Raw genomic sequence first — 15,083 nt, 5'->3', positions numbered from 1 at the left:
GGAATTGAACTCAGGACTTTGTGCTTGCCAGGCAAGCACTCATTCTACTGAGCTATCTCCCTGGACTTGGAATGTTGAGTATTTTAATATGGGATGTAATTCACAAAACAAAACTAACAAAATATGTGAATTTCGTATTTTAGACTTTTACAAGTTCTCTTTCTTGTTTCAACATTTTCTTGATCTAAATAGACACTGAGATATATAATTTTATCATTTAGCAAAAGCTAAAAACTGGTAATACTAATTTTAATATTAATTGATAAAACATGAAACATTGGTAGGAAGCTTAAAGATACTAGATTTCATACATGATCCTTAAAAGTAAATATGTTTGTTTTCTTTTTTAATAGTGATGTTTTGACTAAATTTCATGGTATATGCCTGTGCTTCCAGGATTTGGAGGCTGAGGCAGGAGAGTTGAAAGTTCAATGCCGGCCTGAGCTATCTTCTGAGTTTAAAGCCAGCTTTGACTACTTAATGAGACTCTGTCTCAAAAAAAATTTTTTTTTGTTTGCAAAGTCAATTTGCTGGCATGTAAACATAAAAAATGAATATACTTTGGGTGCTTTATAAAGTAAAGAATTTAATATTACTGAAGTGTAACAATAAGATTTTTAAAGAAATGTTTGAAAAAAACCTCTCAGTGTTACTTGCACAGCAGCTATTATCATCCTCTATTCTTCTGTATGAACACACACACTTTAACATTATTGGAAAACATATTTCTATATTCTGGCTAGTTCTCTTTGGTTTACACAAAAATAGGGTTGAAATTTATGTCTTTTGACTCTGAATCATTCCACAACGCTCATATTTCCAACTCATTTTTTTTATATTGGGGGTTGAACTCAAGTGCATCCTTCTACTGAAATATATCTCATCTTTTCCCAAACATTTGAAGAGGAGTACCGTTTCACTAGGAGATAATTTACATTTGTGCAAGAAAACAGATATTGTTTTTCTAATGTTCTCCAGTATCATAAGGATATACTGTGCTCTATATAATTAATGATCTGAATAAAAACCCTGTAAGTTAGAAATTTTTCAATTAATTACAATACTAATAGTTTTTTCCCTGTTTAGGTCAACACTTTTCCATAATTGAACAGTCCCTGTTTGGGATCACTTAACATAGGTTTTCTATATGGTAAAACAGTTTCAGTATCTCCTTTTATCTATTAAAAAATGTTTACTCATCAATGAAGATTATAGACTCTTCAGTGCTCTTTCTAGTAGTACTGAAATAAAAGATAACTTTCAATTGCTAATATGTCAGAAATCGGAAACATTCTCTGTGTGTATTTAATATAATTTAGGTCTGTATATCATTTTACTTGAAAGCATCAAAACTATGCTAAGTTTTAATAGCATACAATGTTCTCTATGTAGTCATACTTGAGTCTTTAAGAGAAAATACCATTGAAAGTTGTGAATTATTGGACAAATTTTCATACAATATAAAAAGTCAGCATTGAGAACAATCACTAGAATATACTGTTTAATAATACTTCATGATGCCTGAAGCCATTGATGGACACAAGATATCCTAAGATGGAACCTGACATAGACAAGTTTTCTATGGCAAAACTATGGCAATGTCAAAAACCTTCAGTTACATTAAAATCCTCAAAAGTAGAAGTGGGATGATGATATGATATGGCAGCAAGCTGGTGATTAAGATATCGTTTCTCAGCTTGTCCTTATCCATGGCTGGGTGGGAGTTCTGCAGACCACATTTCTGCAGTTGGTAGACTGGCTTCATGCTCTGCTCAGCCAAAGAAGGACCTTAGAAGGGGACTGCAAGACTGGAGCGGGAAAGGAGACTCACTTCTTCTTATTTTAGGTCTGCTCTTTTTAGCATTGCCCAACCTCCTTTCTTCACCCTGGAAAGGGCAGAATCTAGCTGGAGTGACTCTGTGACACTTGCAGAGCCTCCAAGACATCTGCAAGAGTAGCCTGTGTCCACTCCTCCACAGTCTGAGTGTCATCTCCACTGCAGATCAGAAGCATCAGATCAGCTTTACCTCCTATTTAAAATTTTAGCTTTGCAAACTCCTTTCTGTACAGTATCTTAAGAATACCATATTTCTATGTTTTGTAGGCTGCTCTGGAACTCCATAGCTCAAGCAGTCCTCCTGCCTCACCTCTACTCGCAGGGACAATAGGTCACACATCTGGTCTCAACAGTATAATTTGACAATCCCAACCTCTTCGTTTGTTTCCCCAATGCTAGAGGTATTCACCGCTTCTTGCAGTAGCTAACTTCACAATAATAAGGTGTTTTCCTTTTTTATGAGCAGAATATTTTTATTGAGGGAAAGAAAGCTCCTGTCTGAAAGAGGGACAGGAGGGGTGCCCCAAGTGGGAAGTCCCCAGGAAGCAGTCTCTTGCAGGGACTTTTATAAGGGAAAACCATGCAGTGATGTGGGTCTAAGGTGGTGGAGAAGACATGGGAACTCACTTAGGTGGGTATGAGGTGGGACAAAACTATGGTCAACCAATGAGATTACAAGCACCATTGCTCAGGTAAAATTGAGTCCAGGACCAAATGGGGAAGCGAGTCATGTAGCAAGTGGGAAAGAGTCTCTTCCTGTTGGGGGTTGGGTTAGTGACTCATTTGGGCTCCTTTAAGGTGATTGATGCCTACTTAGAATATCAATCCCTGATGCTCATCCCTAGGGAAGTATGTAGCTATATGTTTCCTCTTTTGTCTTGAGGTCTGGCCCATATGGGAGTGTCTGTCTCTTCCAAGTTAAAAAAATAGTAATATTAAAAAAGTATTCATGATGGAGTCAGAAGAAGTTTCAACTGAGGTAGTCATGGGTCTTCCCCTCTCAGCCTGAGGGAACCCATGTTAACTGCCAATATAAGAACAAAGCCTGTTAAACTTTTAATAGATGCTCATGCAGATTTGTCAGTAGTTACCCAGCCAATGGCCTCACTTATGTTACAAATTAGAAAATACTCAGTGCTTTCCATAGGTCCTGTAATTCATGGGCCTCCAGTAATAAGAGTAGGCCAGTTAATTTGAGATAATACCCAATGGCCATAAAAGATGAAAAAGGAGATTAAACCTCACATTTAAGAAATCTCTGCCAACTGATCTACAAAAATTTTCTGACTAATCTTTTTATAATTACAAACCTTAAATGGTTGTTACATTCCAGATCCTTCTGCAAATGCCTCAATAGCTCTTCAAAAGATATCAAATCAATGTTATGTGAGATGCTGAGGTCCTCTGGACCTTCTCTTTATCATCTTTATAGAAAGTCATTACTGTCTCCTTGGTAAAATCTTTTTTGATCATATTCATAGTTATCCTGCTGATATTATTATTTGGCCCATGCGTGTTTCATAGTTTCTTTGGTTTATCTCCTCCAGATTTAAAGCTGTCATGCCTACCTAAGATGAGAATGCCTGGTGTCTATTGAGGGTCTTTAGATAGAACCTCTGGAGAGTATCTCTGACTGCTGGTTCACAACTCTGACCCCTTTCAACCTGAAGAAGCCAGAGCAGTCATCACCCAAGGTCCCCTCACAGCAGTTCAGGCTACTTCTTCAGAAGGGGGAATGTTGTAGGCAGCTGAATTAGATAGAAATAGTATAGGCAGTCAGACAGGGCCAGGCCCTCAAGGAGACAATACGGAAAGTGTTTTATTTTTTCTCTTTTCAGTTCCCCAATAACGAGTCAGTAAAATTCATACACAATTTCCTTGCTAAACACACTAGTGTGATTTCTGTTTTCATGACATAAACAAAGGAGCATGGAGTTATCGGAAGTAGCTGAGTGCTCTCTTGCTCTCTTCACAGGTATGATCAACTGGAACTGTGATGAGTAGGTTAATGGAAAACAATAAGAACAGGATAATCCAGAGGTATCCTGAGGAACCATTAGGGAAAGACTATGGATGAGCTTATTTCTCAGCCATCTGGATATTGCTTTATGAATATCATTATAAGGAACACATTCATCATACTGTTAATGGCTGCTGCTAATTGTTGCTAGTAACTGACATTGATTAAACCCTAAAAATACATCAGGCATAATGCTGATCACTACGCATATGTCACCTCATTTAATCCCCATAATTTTATGAGTTAGAAATCAATTTCATGCTCACCTAACAGAGGAGGTACCATGTTTTGTAATATGTAATTTGTCGAACTTTGCACCACTATTAAAAAGATTTTTATAAACCTAACCATAAGTAAAAGTCAAGTGTAATTCAGGAAGAATTACTGTGAATAAAGCTGTCTTGTGGCTTTTTAGGCCACTTAACTTTTCCAGCCTTTCCAGTCTGTTTTTCTTTCATGGGATTCTGTTTACAGGGAGCTGTTGAGTATACCCACTAGCAGCAGATGCTAACGTTTTTCTTAGCCAAGTGCAATAAGTGAAAAATAAACTAATGAGAGCACAGACTGTTCAGATAGACTATTAGCAACACAACCATACTGATTTATTGCACACTTAGAAGCCAAACAGATTGTGTATTAGACAAACACATGATTTTAAAAATTGTTCACAGTCAGATTTTGTATGTGTAATGTAATCATCTGAAATCTTCAGACTTGATAGTATTTGAAGAAGATCATCACATTTTGGAAAATAAGATCTGGTTGTGTCTCTGTCTCTTGTCTTTCTCTGTCTTTTGTCTGTCTGTCTGTCTTCTGTCTCTCTCTCTCTCTCTCTCTCTCTCTCTCTCTCTCTCTCTCTCTCTCCTCTCTCTCCACTGAGCTATCAGTTATGAACAGTAAAATGTACATGCAGCTTCTTAAAGATGAAAAAACGGAAACTTGAGTTGTCTGAAGTTTCAAAGACTTGTTATTGAAACTTGAGTCTCCTTTCTAGAGTAAAACTTTATATCAGGTAGAAATTCTTTAAATGTACAAAGAAGTTGTATGACAGAAAAGAGCTGAGAGAAGATATTAATTGACAGACTATAAGACAATGTGTATCAATTGAAAAATTTATTTATGGTAATTGGAAAAAATATTCTACATCCTGAAAAAGAAGAGCTATAGTTTGAAATGTTTTTAAAATTATCCAAAAATGAAATTATCGACAAGTAAAAAGACTTCTATCTTTTTACTCCATGTTCTCTTTTTTTTGTAACAGTAAATGTGATTTTAATGTTGCTAGATGTTCAAATCTCATTGAGAATAAGTTATTATAAATTGTCAGCTATTTAAAATAACATCTCATTATAGAAATTAGAGCATGATCATAGGGGCTGAGGGGATAGCTCAGTAGAATAAGGGCTTGCCTGGCAAGCATAAGGGCCTGAGTTCAATCCCTAGTTCCACCAAAGGAAAAAAAAATGATCATAGAAAATCATTTCTAAATGTTAATTTTGGTCTATAAGAATAACTAGTAAAATAAATTATATAACCCAGTAGTTCAGACATATTAATATGTCCAACTTCTAAGCAGGCAAGATTGCATCTTTTATTTTATGCCTTAAACTGACTTTGTTTCTTGGTTTTTGTATATGCACATAGTGGGTTACTGAGTCATAATGATTGCTCAGGTTACAACATCACTTCAGCCTCTAATTAGCTGGGTGGGGGTGGGAAAATGATCATGTCTTTAAATTTAAGGGGATGAATGAGTAGCATGAATTTAAAATACAGTTGAGCAAGGCTTATTGATAGCTCCCTAAGACAATATAGATTTTCAAAATATACTGTTGTGGCCATCATGGAAGAAGGCAGGAGGGTGTAAATAAAACACTGTAACAGCAGAAAGAAGGGTACAAATCCAAAGTTCTATGAGGGAAACTGCTGAGAAAGGGGATCCTAAATGAGCCTGGGAGCAGTGTCCATCTGAGACCTAAATGACAAAGTGACAAATGTGGGGAAGGAGGTCCGAGGAGATAGAACAGCACAGAGCAAAGACCTGCAGAAGGAAGGAACCTGATGTTCTTGTGAAAATAAGCAAGGACAAGGGCAGCTGGAGCACACAGAATACAACCCTTTCAACAGTCCATGGAATTTCTTCCCTCCTTAAAATGTCTGAAAACTTTTTTTTTGAGAGAGAGATTTTCATTTTTATGCCTTTGGATTTTTTGTTTTAATAGTACTTAGAAAAGAAAAAATTTAAAATATTTACCTATTTTTCTCCCTAGTCTATTTATCCACAGATGGAAACTCTAGATGTACAGACACTTTAGTTATCACTTTTCATTTAACTTGTACCACTTCTCCAATGACCAAAATTAAATATTACTGTAAATATTACTTGTATTAAGTTCAAGCTTATCACTGTCTTTACCATCCATGATTGATCTTATATATAACAAACATGCTGCATGATCAGCAAGCAAGGGCCTCGCTCTCAAAGCCTTCCAACAGGATAGCTGTGTACCTGTTACTCAACGTTCAGAAAGCAGTGAGGCATTCTAAGGTCCGCTTGTCACCTCACAGTAAACTCTTGTGCATTTTACAGAAATGGGTGCTCAAGAGAGACAACTGATCAACAAAGATGATGCACAGCAAAGAATGGAAATGTGATAGTGTTGCAAGAGAACTTCAAATTAAACGTGAATGAATTATCATAAAAAATTGACCATTGGCATGCTGATTTCTCCATTTGGGAGACACGAGATACCAAGCTAAAGAAAATCAATAAAGGTATATTTACTTACATACATGAGGAAAGTAGACATAATATACTGAAAAGGCTGAAGAAATCAAGAGGAAGTGGCACTGACAAAGAAATATGCATGGAAGAAACTCATGCACATAGTTCACAGCATGAATACTGACCTAACCTTAGAAAGGAGTATAATTTATCAAAGTATAAGTTACTCCTTCTATATCCTAAGTTAGGCAATGAAAAGAAGACATGCATGGTTTTACATAATATTGGCAAGTTATAATACAGACAAAAATAACAAACTGATTCTCAATATGTGTATTGTTTTAACTTTTTAAAAAATATATATGGTTGCTACAGGGTCTTACTATTCAGCTTGAACTCATGGTGGTCCTCTTGCTTTCAGCCTCCCCAGTGCTGGGATTATAGGCATGCACCACTACTACTGGAATCTGGCCAGCTCAGCCCACCCTGGGGGTGGGGCTGGTGTGGCATGTGATGCCAGGGATTGAACTGTGGTCCCTGCGCTTGCCTAAGCAGGTGCTTTAGTTTGCTGAACTATCTCACTGGCCCTTGTTTTAACTTCTAATGTGCTAAAAATCTATTAGCTTTACCATATATACCTTGTATTCATAGGCAGAAGTTAGAAGTCTTTTAAACAAATATTGTGAAGAGAAAAAATAGAAAAAGCTTATTTTTTTCTGATTATTACCATTTTACGCTGTTTCAGCTTATATGATTGTTTTAATGGGTCCACAATATAGTCTACAAATTGTACTGAATCTAACCAATATGACATTTTCCATGTGACTTGAAAGCAGATAAATTTTAGAGGATAAGAGTCATTTTCAATCACTCTTAATTTTGAGCACTCTAAGTCCACAACAGACTTGGAAAGTAATTAATCAACACACTTGCAGAGTATTATCCAAATGGTATAAGAAAAAGTTCTGGTTTAAGTGCCTCTAGAGTCCTAAAACTCTAAGATCAATTATACCTCAGTAAGTATAATAAAAACAGGAAAATCTGGCTATATTATGTTTCCGTGTAACTATAATTTCTTTAATTTTTTTACCTACAAAAATATTATTTGAAAATTTTAAATCAAGAACACCTGTAACAGATAAGTAGAAAGTAGTCAAAATTTAAACCACTGGCACCCAAAATAATATTTTTTAGGCAAAAATTAAATAAATTATGGACCATTAAAACAGAATATAACTAGATTTTCCTGTTTTCATTAAAAAATCATTTTTGAATTTCTATCATAGATTTTTAAAAATTCTATATCATTTCTAATTTTTTAATTATTCTTTATTCTTATTAAAAATAATTTTTTAAAAATTAAATGCATTAGGAAACAAAGAAGAAAAATTTACATACCGATTGTAGAAATCATCCCTGTAGTAATCATAGTCAAAGACATAGCCACTAAGGAAGGAAATAAAAATATTAGTTGGAATTTGTATCAATCACATTATTTTTGGTATTAATTTATGGTGTTATAGCAAGGAATTTATGTTACTTTTTATATATTTGTTTTCAATGTAATTATATAAAGAGGGATTTACAAGATAACATCAACTTGATATAATGCCATGTAAAATTCCTACTACAAATTGATTGTAGCAAAACTGATACTGGTTTGTGTGCTTTGTGATGGAGGAGAAGAGCAAGTAGTCAAAGGAACACTTTTTAATATCTGTGTCTAAATATGAATGAAGATTTTACTCCCCCTCGGCAAGATAGGACACACTTGGTCATTATTCCTGAGGTAGTAAGTTCTTCCTTCTTTCTCAAGTAAGTAATGAGGCTAAATAACGAATAAAAGTTGTGAAAACAAGATTAAAATAACTGTAAAGGTTTAACACTCAATTTGTTTATTATAAGAATAATAAATCCAGGTGTGGTAGCACATGCCTGTAATCCCTGCACTTGGGAGGCTGAGGCAAGAGGATTGCTGTGACCTTGAGATCTGCTACACAGTGAACTCAAGGCCAGCCTGAACTGCACAGACTGTCTCAGAAAGACAAAAAAGAAGTTAAGCATAAATACAAAAGTTCAACATTATTTTTCTATTCTAAACCTTTAAATTAAATAAAGAAAAAAATCTAGCATTTACCTGAGTCTTACCATCAATAAATTAACATTTTAAGGTTTTTAAATTGAAATTAAGAAGAACATTTCAGTGACAGCAATATTATGACTCAACTCCCTGAAATAATATATGACAAAAATTACCTATACACACTTGCATATTATTCTAGTTTATGAAGCTTTTATGTACATTTTAAGCTTAGTCATCAAAACAATTCTTGCACAATGTACCTCCAAAAAACAGAGGTGAAGATTTCAGTGGCTTGCTCAAACTTTTGCCACTAGTAAGTGACCAAGCTGAAATTGGAAACAAAGTCTTCTAAATCTATGTCTGGAGCTATTTCCACCACACTGGCCTTCCTCCACAACCTGCAAAAAATCTAAATCTTATCACTAATAGAGTGTCTGTATGTAGGAATGATAAGTATATTTAATATTTATTTATTCATGTTATTGTGGTAAAATACAGACAGCACCAAGTTTGTCACTCTAACCATTTTTAAGTTTAGGCTGCAGTAGTTAAACACATTCTCAAAATTGTACAAATACGAGCACCATGTTTTTCAAGAACTTGTCCATCACTGCAAATAGAATCTTTGCATGCATTAAACAGTAACTCCTTCTCACCTCCTACCAGGCTGGGGGCCTCGGTTCTAATTTGTCTCTGTAAATTTGTGTATTGCTAATACTACACAAATCATGCAATCATTACTACAAACTATAGAGTCATATATTGTGGGATATTTTGTCTTTTTGCTTGGCTTTTTGCAGAGGGCTTATTATTTGCAAGGTTCATCCATTCTTGTAGCACTTATCAGAATTTCTTTCTGATTTAAGATTGAGCAACCACTTTTTGATAATTTGCTTGTCAAAGTACATTAGACCTATTTCTACTTTTCTGCTGACTGTGAATAATGATGCTCTGAACATTGATGCAAAGGCATGTGAGTCAATTTATTCATGTATATACCTAGAAGCTCAATTGTTGTGGCATATAATAATTCTGTGTTTAACTTTCTGAACCCCCAGGCATGTCAGGAATAATTTTGCATTTCTAAATCAATTTACTAGTGCTTTATTTGTAACTATTCTCATGCCTGGAAAACCAAAGGAACTGTGACAGGAAGGTATTGCTTTTCTTGGTTTAAACAATAAATGTGTTTATATCCTTTATAGCCATTAGATATGGACAGAAATGACTGATGTAGCATACCTAATCTATGAACGTTAGTTCTGCCTCTAACACTGTCTGATTGAATACAAGATGTTTAAATCCAAGCTATTAATTATCAATTAGGAACCTGCTGCATGTGAGTGGAAAAAAGACACAGTATAATCTGAAACAAATCAGACCCACATGTGGAAACGTCATTTTGTCACCGTAGTTTAAGAACCTGAAAGAGTAAATAAAATTTAAAAGATGCAATAGTGTGAAACAAAAAGAAACTGTTCAAAGGGAAGGAACAACTGAGTTGAAGGAAAAGAGAAAAGAAAAGAAGGAAGGGAAAATATATATGTTTGTACACTTGTAAAATTGTACTGCTGATTTATTCTGGTATTGACAGGAACAGTTAATACATAATTATTTTTTTCCTTTTCAATTTTTTGACCAATTTTGAATGCTTATGTCTGGTAATCTGGAAAACTAATTTGAAGACAGCAACATGCAAAACAACAAGCATTGTTGAATTCCTGTCATTTTGTTTAGTGAAATTCTGTATCATTTCTAATATTTTTAAACTACTTTTTATTTTCTTTAAAAATACAAATGCATCAAAAAATCCACAAAAATGATATTCATGTTTTAGTACATATATTTTTAGTTTTATGTGAGGTGTTTAATGGATTAGTTTCAAAGTTGATAATTAAGATGGTGTCTTAGTTGCTTTTCTTGTTCCTCAGACAAAGCATCCAATGCTCAAAGCTAAGGAAGAGAGGCTTGTTTATATCACAGTTGGTAGAGATTTCAATCCATAATCAGTTGGCTTTAAGGCAGGGTAGCATGGCACATAGGAATCACAGAGGAGAAGAAGTTCATAGTGGGCAGAAGGCAGCAAAGAAGGAAAAGGAGGACTGCAACTCCTTCGATCCCTTATATCTTATTCAGGTCTCTTAGGGTGGCTGGCACTCACACCCTTAATCCTAGTACTCGCAATCCTAACATTCCTGCCATGAATTAATCACAGTGTCACACAATGTAGATCCAGCCAGCCATCTTTGAAAATACTCCACTTATGACCTTATGAGGCTTTATGGGAACACTGAGACACAAACCATAACATAGTAATTAATTATAAATGTATAAATTCATTTAAATATTTATACATGTCCTTTCCCTGTAAGCTCCCTGAGTCACAAATGTCTTCTATATATTTGTTTCTTCTTTATATTTTACTGATAATTTATAGTAATCAGAAATTTGACAATAGCAATTATTATCATAATAGTAATTACGTATGTTATACAGTTAGTAATTCTGGTAGATATATTGAGCATGTGCTCTGCATTAGACAGTGGTAGACATGGCAGGCATTTCGGAAAAGTACTTTTTAATGGGTGATTTTTTCCTGTAATGAAAATTGTTAGTGTCTTTGAAGTTTTTTTAAATAAATTCAGTGAGATAATATACGATCAAATTATTTTTTTCTGAGACTCTTTTTAATTCTATAATCTCAGACACATGGGTTTAGTTGCAAGAAGAAAATATGACACATGGTCAATTAATGAGAGTGATATTAATATGGATATGGTAACGATTCTACTCATGTGTCTTATATTTAGGAAATACTTCAATAATTTCACAGCTTTGTAGAAATTTGAAAGCACTCAAGAATAAAAATTCTTCCGTATTTTTTTCAACTGCTGTTGAAATTATCTTGTTCCACCTGCTTATTTTTCATTGATTCCTGAGCGCTAAATCCATATTTATAAGAAGCAGTAAAAGCTAAGTATCCTGAATTGTGTGATGCTTCAATTCTACTCAATGCCATCATGAACTCAATGTTATATGCTAAAGTTAAAATGAAATGAAATGCACATATAGACCTGTCCTAGTAATCATATCAAGACTGTTTTTGTTTTAATACGTTGGCCTTTTAGCAGAAATGCCTTAGAAGTAGTTGGCTTAGGTCATTAAAATGTACAGTCAAGCAGGATTTGCAACCATGCAGGAGAGATTCAGAAAACAGTCAACCAGGGAAAGTCTCATTCATGTAAGTGAAGCTACAACATCATTCCTGGCACCTATCAATCGTTTTCATTCATTCATTTTTTGTTTTTCTTCCCTCTCCCCAGATTCTGCTTTGTACAATCTGTTCTTTTTCTTTGTGCCTGAACTTCTACTTGGAATTAACTGTCAAATGAACTCTTTGGTAAGAGTCATGTTTAGTTTTATAAGATATTTCAGGTATTCTGAAATTGCCCCACAAGAAAACTGTCTTTCAGTTCAAAAAGACCATTATACTAATGGGCTAATGAATTTTGTTTTGAAGAGATGAACTTTCACAATGTTTAGGAGATTCATGGCCGGGCAGATAGCTCAGTAAAATAAGTGCTTCCCTGGCAAGCTCAGGGTCCTAAGTACAATTCCTGGTATGGAAAAAAAAGGAGAGAGAGAAAGAGATTCATATGACAGTCCACTTTCCAGGCCACTGAAAATGAAACAACAGTTAGAACAGTTAGATACTTTTGGCCACTTTTTAGTTTCTCCAGGAGGATACTAAATCCAGGAAATACCAAAGCTTTTGATGTTTGAACTTATGGCCAGTAGCAGGGAGGTGACTTTTAGGAAAGTAAAAAGATGGCTTACAATATTTAATTTGAATGAATACTCCATATTATTTAGTTCAAAATGTGGTATACTATTATGATTTTAATTCTGTCAGTGTACCTTTATTCTTACTGTGCAGAGTCCCTTAAAATCTAGTAGGAAATTAGAAATGTACAAGTAATTGCTCAGAATCATATGCCTGCATTCTTTTTACTCTTTAAGATTAAATGAGGACCAAATAACTTTTCTGGAATTTCATTTAAACTTTTTCACTTATAAAAGAGAAATCACAACTCATGTGGTTTTACAATACATGCAATCAATTTTGTCTAATCCCTTTGAACACATAAAACTAGTTTCATATGAGTAGACTAATATATAAAGTATTTTTTTTCATTTTGCCTCACAAAACTTCATTAAAATATAATCTGAAGGATATTAACAAAGTCCCTAGCATAGGCAGGAAGCATTTTAATGGTTTCTAAGAAGACATCCTGATGATAATTACTACTACTACAGCCTTCTCTATTACTCTATCTGGCTCCCTAAATTAAACTGAATAACCTATTATTGAGTGCTTATTGTAAGTCAGGTGTAACACTGAGAGTTGTGGCTAATGACATCTTGGGATCCTCAAGAAATGTCAGCCTGAGTGTGAAGGATTAAACAAATATAAATATGAATGTAATTTGAAGCAGAATTTAATAAATTCCCAAACAGCACAAAACTTTCTTTTCACTGAATTAAAAGAAACTAGTAGCATAAATGAAATGAATTAATTATCTCTTACTTTCTTATTCTTTTGTTATAAACTTTTATTTTACATAAAGTAAATGCCAAAACATAAATAAAACTTGCTATGAGAGCTTATTTGCAAGATACATAAAATGTACTAATTGGGATGTGGGGTATACACCAATCTCCATGAAAAATTACATTTTATTTCATTTTAAATATACATATGTACATGTATTTATTTACATATTATGGTGGTAGGGATTAAACCAGGGCCTTAGCAGTGGGCTATGTCTCTAGCCCTTGTTTACTTTTTTACTTTGAGACAAATTCTTGTCTGGTCATTAAATTTCCCAGGCTAGAGTCAAACTCATGATCCTCCTGCCTCAACATTCAGAGTACTGGCATTACAAGCATATGCTACCATGCCTGGCCAAAAGGTGACATTTTAAGGGACCTTAAAAGATTTGTTCTTTCTGAAGAGTCAAAAAAATTGTAGTGGTAGAAAAATGAACAAATATAAAAAACACTGTCATATGAAGATTATTCTCTCTCTCTCTCTCTCTCTCTCTCTCTCTCTCTCTCTCTCTCTCTCTCTCGTTCGCTCAGGCTACCTTAAGAACAGGTCTGGAATAGCATGTGGAACTACGGATTGAACTGTGGTCCCCTGTGCCTGTCTGAGTTTGCCCAAGAAGGCACTTTTCTTTTTTATTTTATTTTTATTAATTTTATTGAGAAACAAACAGCAATGAGACAGTTTTAAAACAGGTTAGTAGGACAATTACAATAATTAATATATTGCATATTGTCATCTTCATAGTAGCTGTTCATAGTGCAAGATGCAGACATGATATCCAGTCCAAACACTATTAGTACAAATCTTTCTTCTCATTGAATTAAGAGAAAGTAGCTGTATATCTATTCTATTTTGTATATATAGATACAAAATGGTCCTTCATTTATATCGCCTTTTTTTTTGTTTAGTTTTGTCAGAGATGGGCATTCCATTGCCATCCAAATATTGTAGGTGCGTTGTAAAAGTCTCAAGTCAACAACCTCTGACGTTGCCAGGCCTATGGATAATCCACCACTATTATGGACTACTGGACTATATTGGATTATTTTGCTGAATTCAAGCAGGCACTTTCAACAACTGAGCTAACTCATAAGCTCCCTATTCTCTGTTTAATAAAGTCATTCTTTAAAAACCTGTGGTACCTCCCTTCTGTCCTTCTCTCAGACAGCTTTCTTTCACCCAATAAATATTTTCTGCTCTAAATTTTTTTTTAAAAAAACTGTGATTAGTTTTGGGACTCATGAAAACAGAAACAATATATAGGCTAACTGGCTGCAATGACTGTAGATGTTCCTACAGAATCCTGCGTCTAATTTACCATTAAATTTTGATGTACATTACCAACTCTCAGTGTCCAAGTGGAATGAATTATAATTTTTTCCCCAGATGTGCGAACAAAAATCTGTCCACTTGCATTTTACAGGATAAACAAGAATGTGTTTGTGAGTAATAGTGTATGTGTGTATAATAAATATATGTGCACATCCATAGAGAAAATTTAAGCACAAGGGAGTCTCTCACTGACAAAATATTGTATTTTCTCCAAAGGGTTTCTGGAATGAGAAGGAACAGGTAAATGGGAATTTAAATAATTATGACATAGTAATAAACTTTCTGACTGTGGATGAAGACCTGTCTCTGTAAGAAGAAAAAGTCGCCAAGATTTGACAGCATTAAATTTGGGTCCGGGGAGATGACTCAGTAGAATAAGCCCTTCCCTGGAAAGTACAAGGGCCTGAGTTCGATCACCAATTCCATCAAAAAAAAAAAAAAAAAAACCACCCAATTCATTTAAGAATTCTGCTATCT

At 34.5% G+C, this 15,083-nt stretch overlaps 1 protein-coding gene across 6 annotated transcripts in view; it reads right to left on the bottom strand.

Annotated features, from left to right (window-relative positions):
* Positions 1-15,083, bottom strand: part of Ralyl (RALY RNA binding protein like) — a 761,418-nt gene that overhangs the window by 89,131 nt on the left and 657,204 nt on the right. For all 6 annotated transcript variants that reach the window (XM_023703200.1, XM_004643083.1, XM_023703202.1 and 3 more), the window contains one exon: positions 7,981-8,028. In XM_023703200.1, coding sequence (XP_023558968.1) covers positions 7,981-8,028 — 48 coding nt within the window. The remainder of the gene's footprint in view (positions 1-7,980; positions 8,029-15,083) is intronic.

The sequence above is a fragment of the Octodon degus genome, unplaced genomic scaffold (genome assembly GCF_000260255.1).
Source record: "Octodon degus isolate 3935 unplaced genomic scaffold, OctDeg1.0 scaffold00165, whole genome shotgun sequence".
Lineage (NCBI taxonomy): Eukaryota > Metazoa > Chordata > Mammalia > Rodentia > Octodontidae > Octodon > Octodon degus.
The sequence above is the reverse complement of the archived record's forward strand: the minus strand, read 5'-3'. Positions and strand labels throughout refer to the sequence as shown.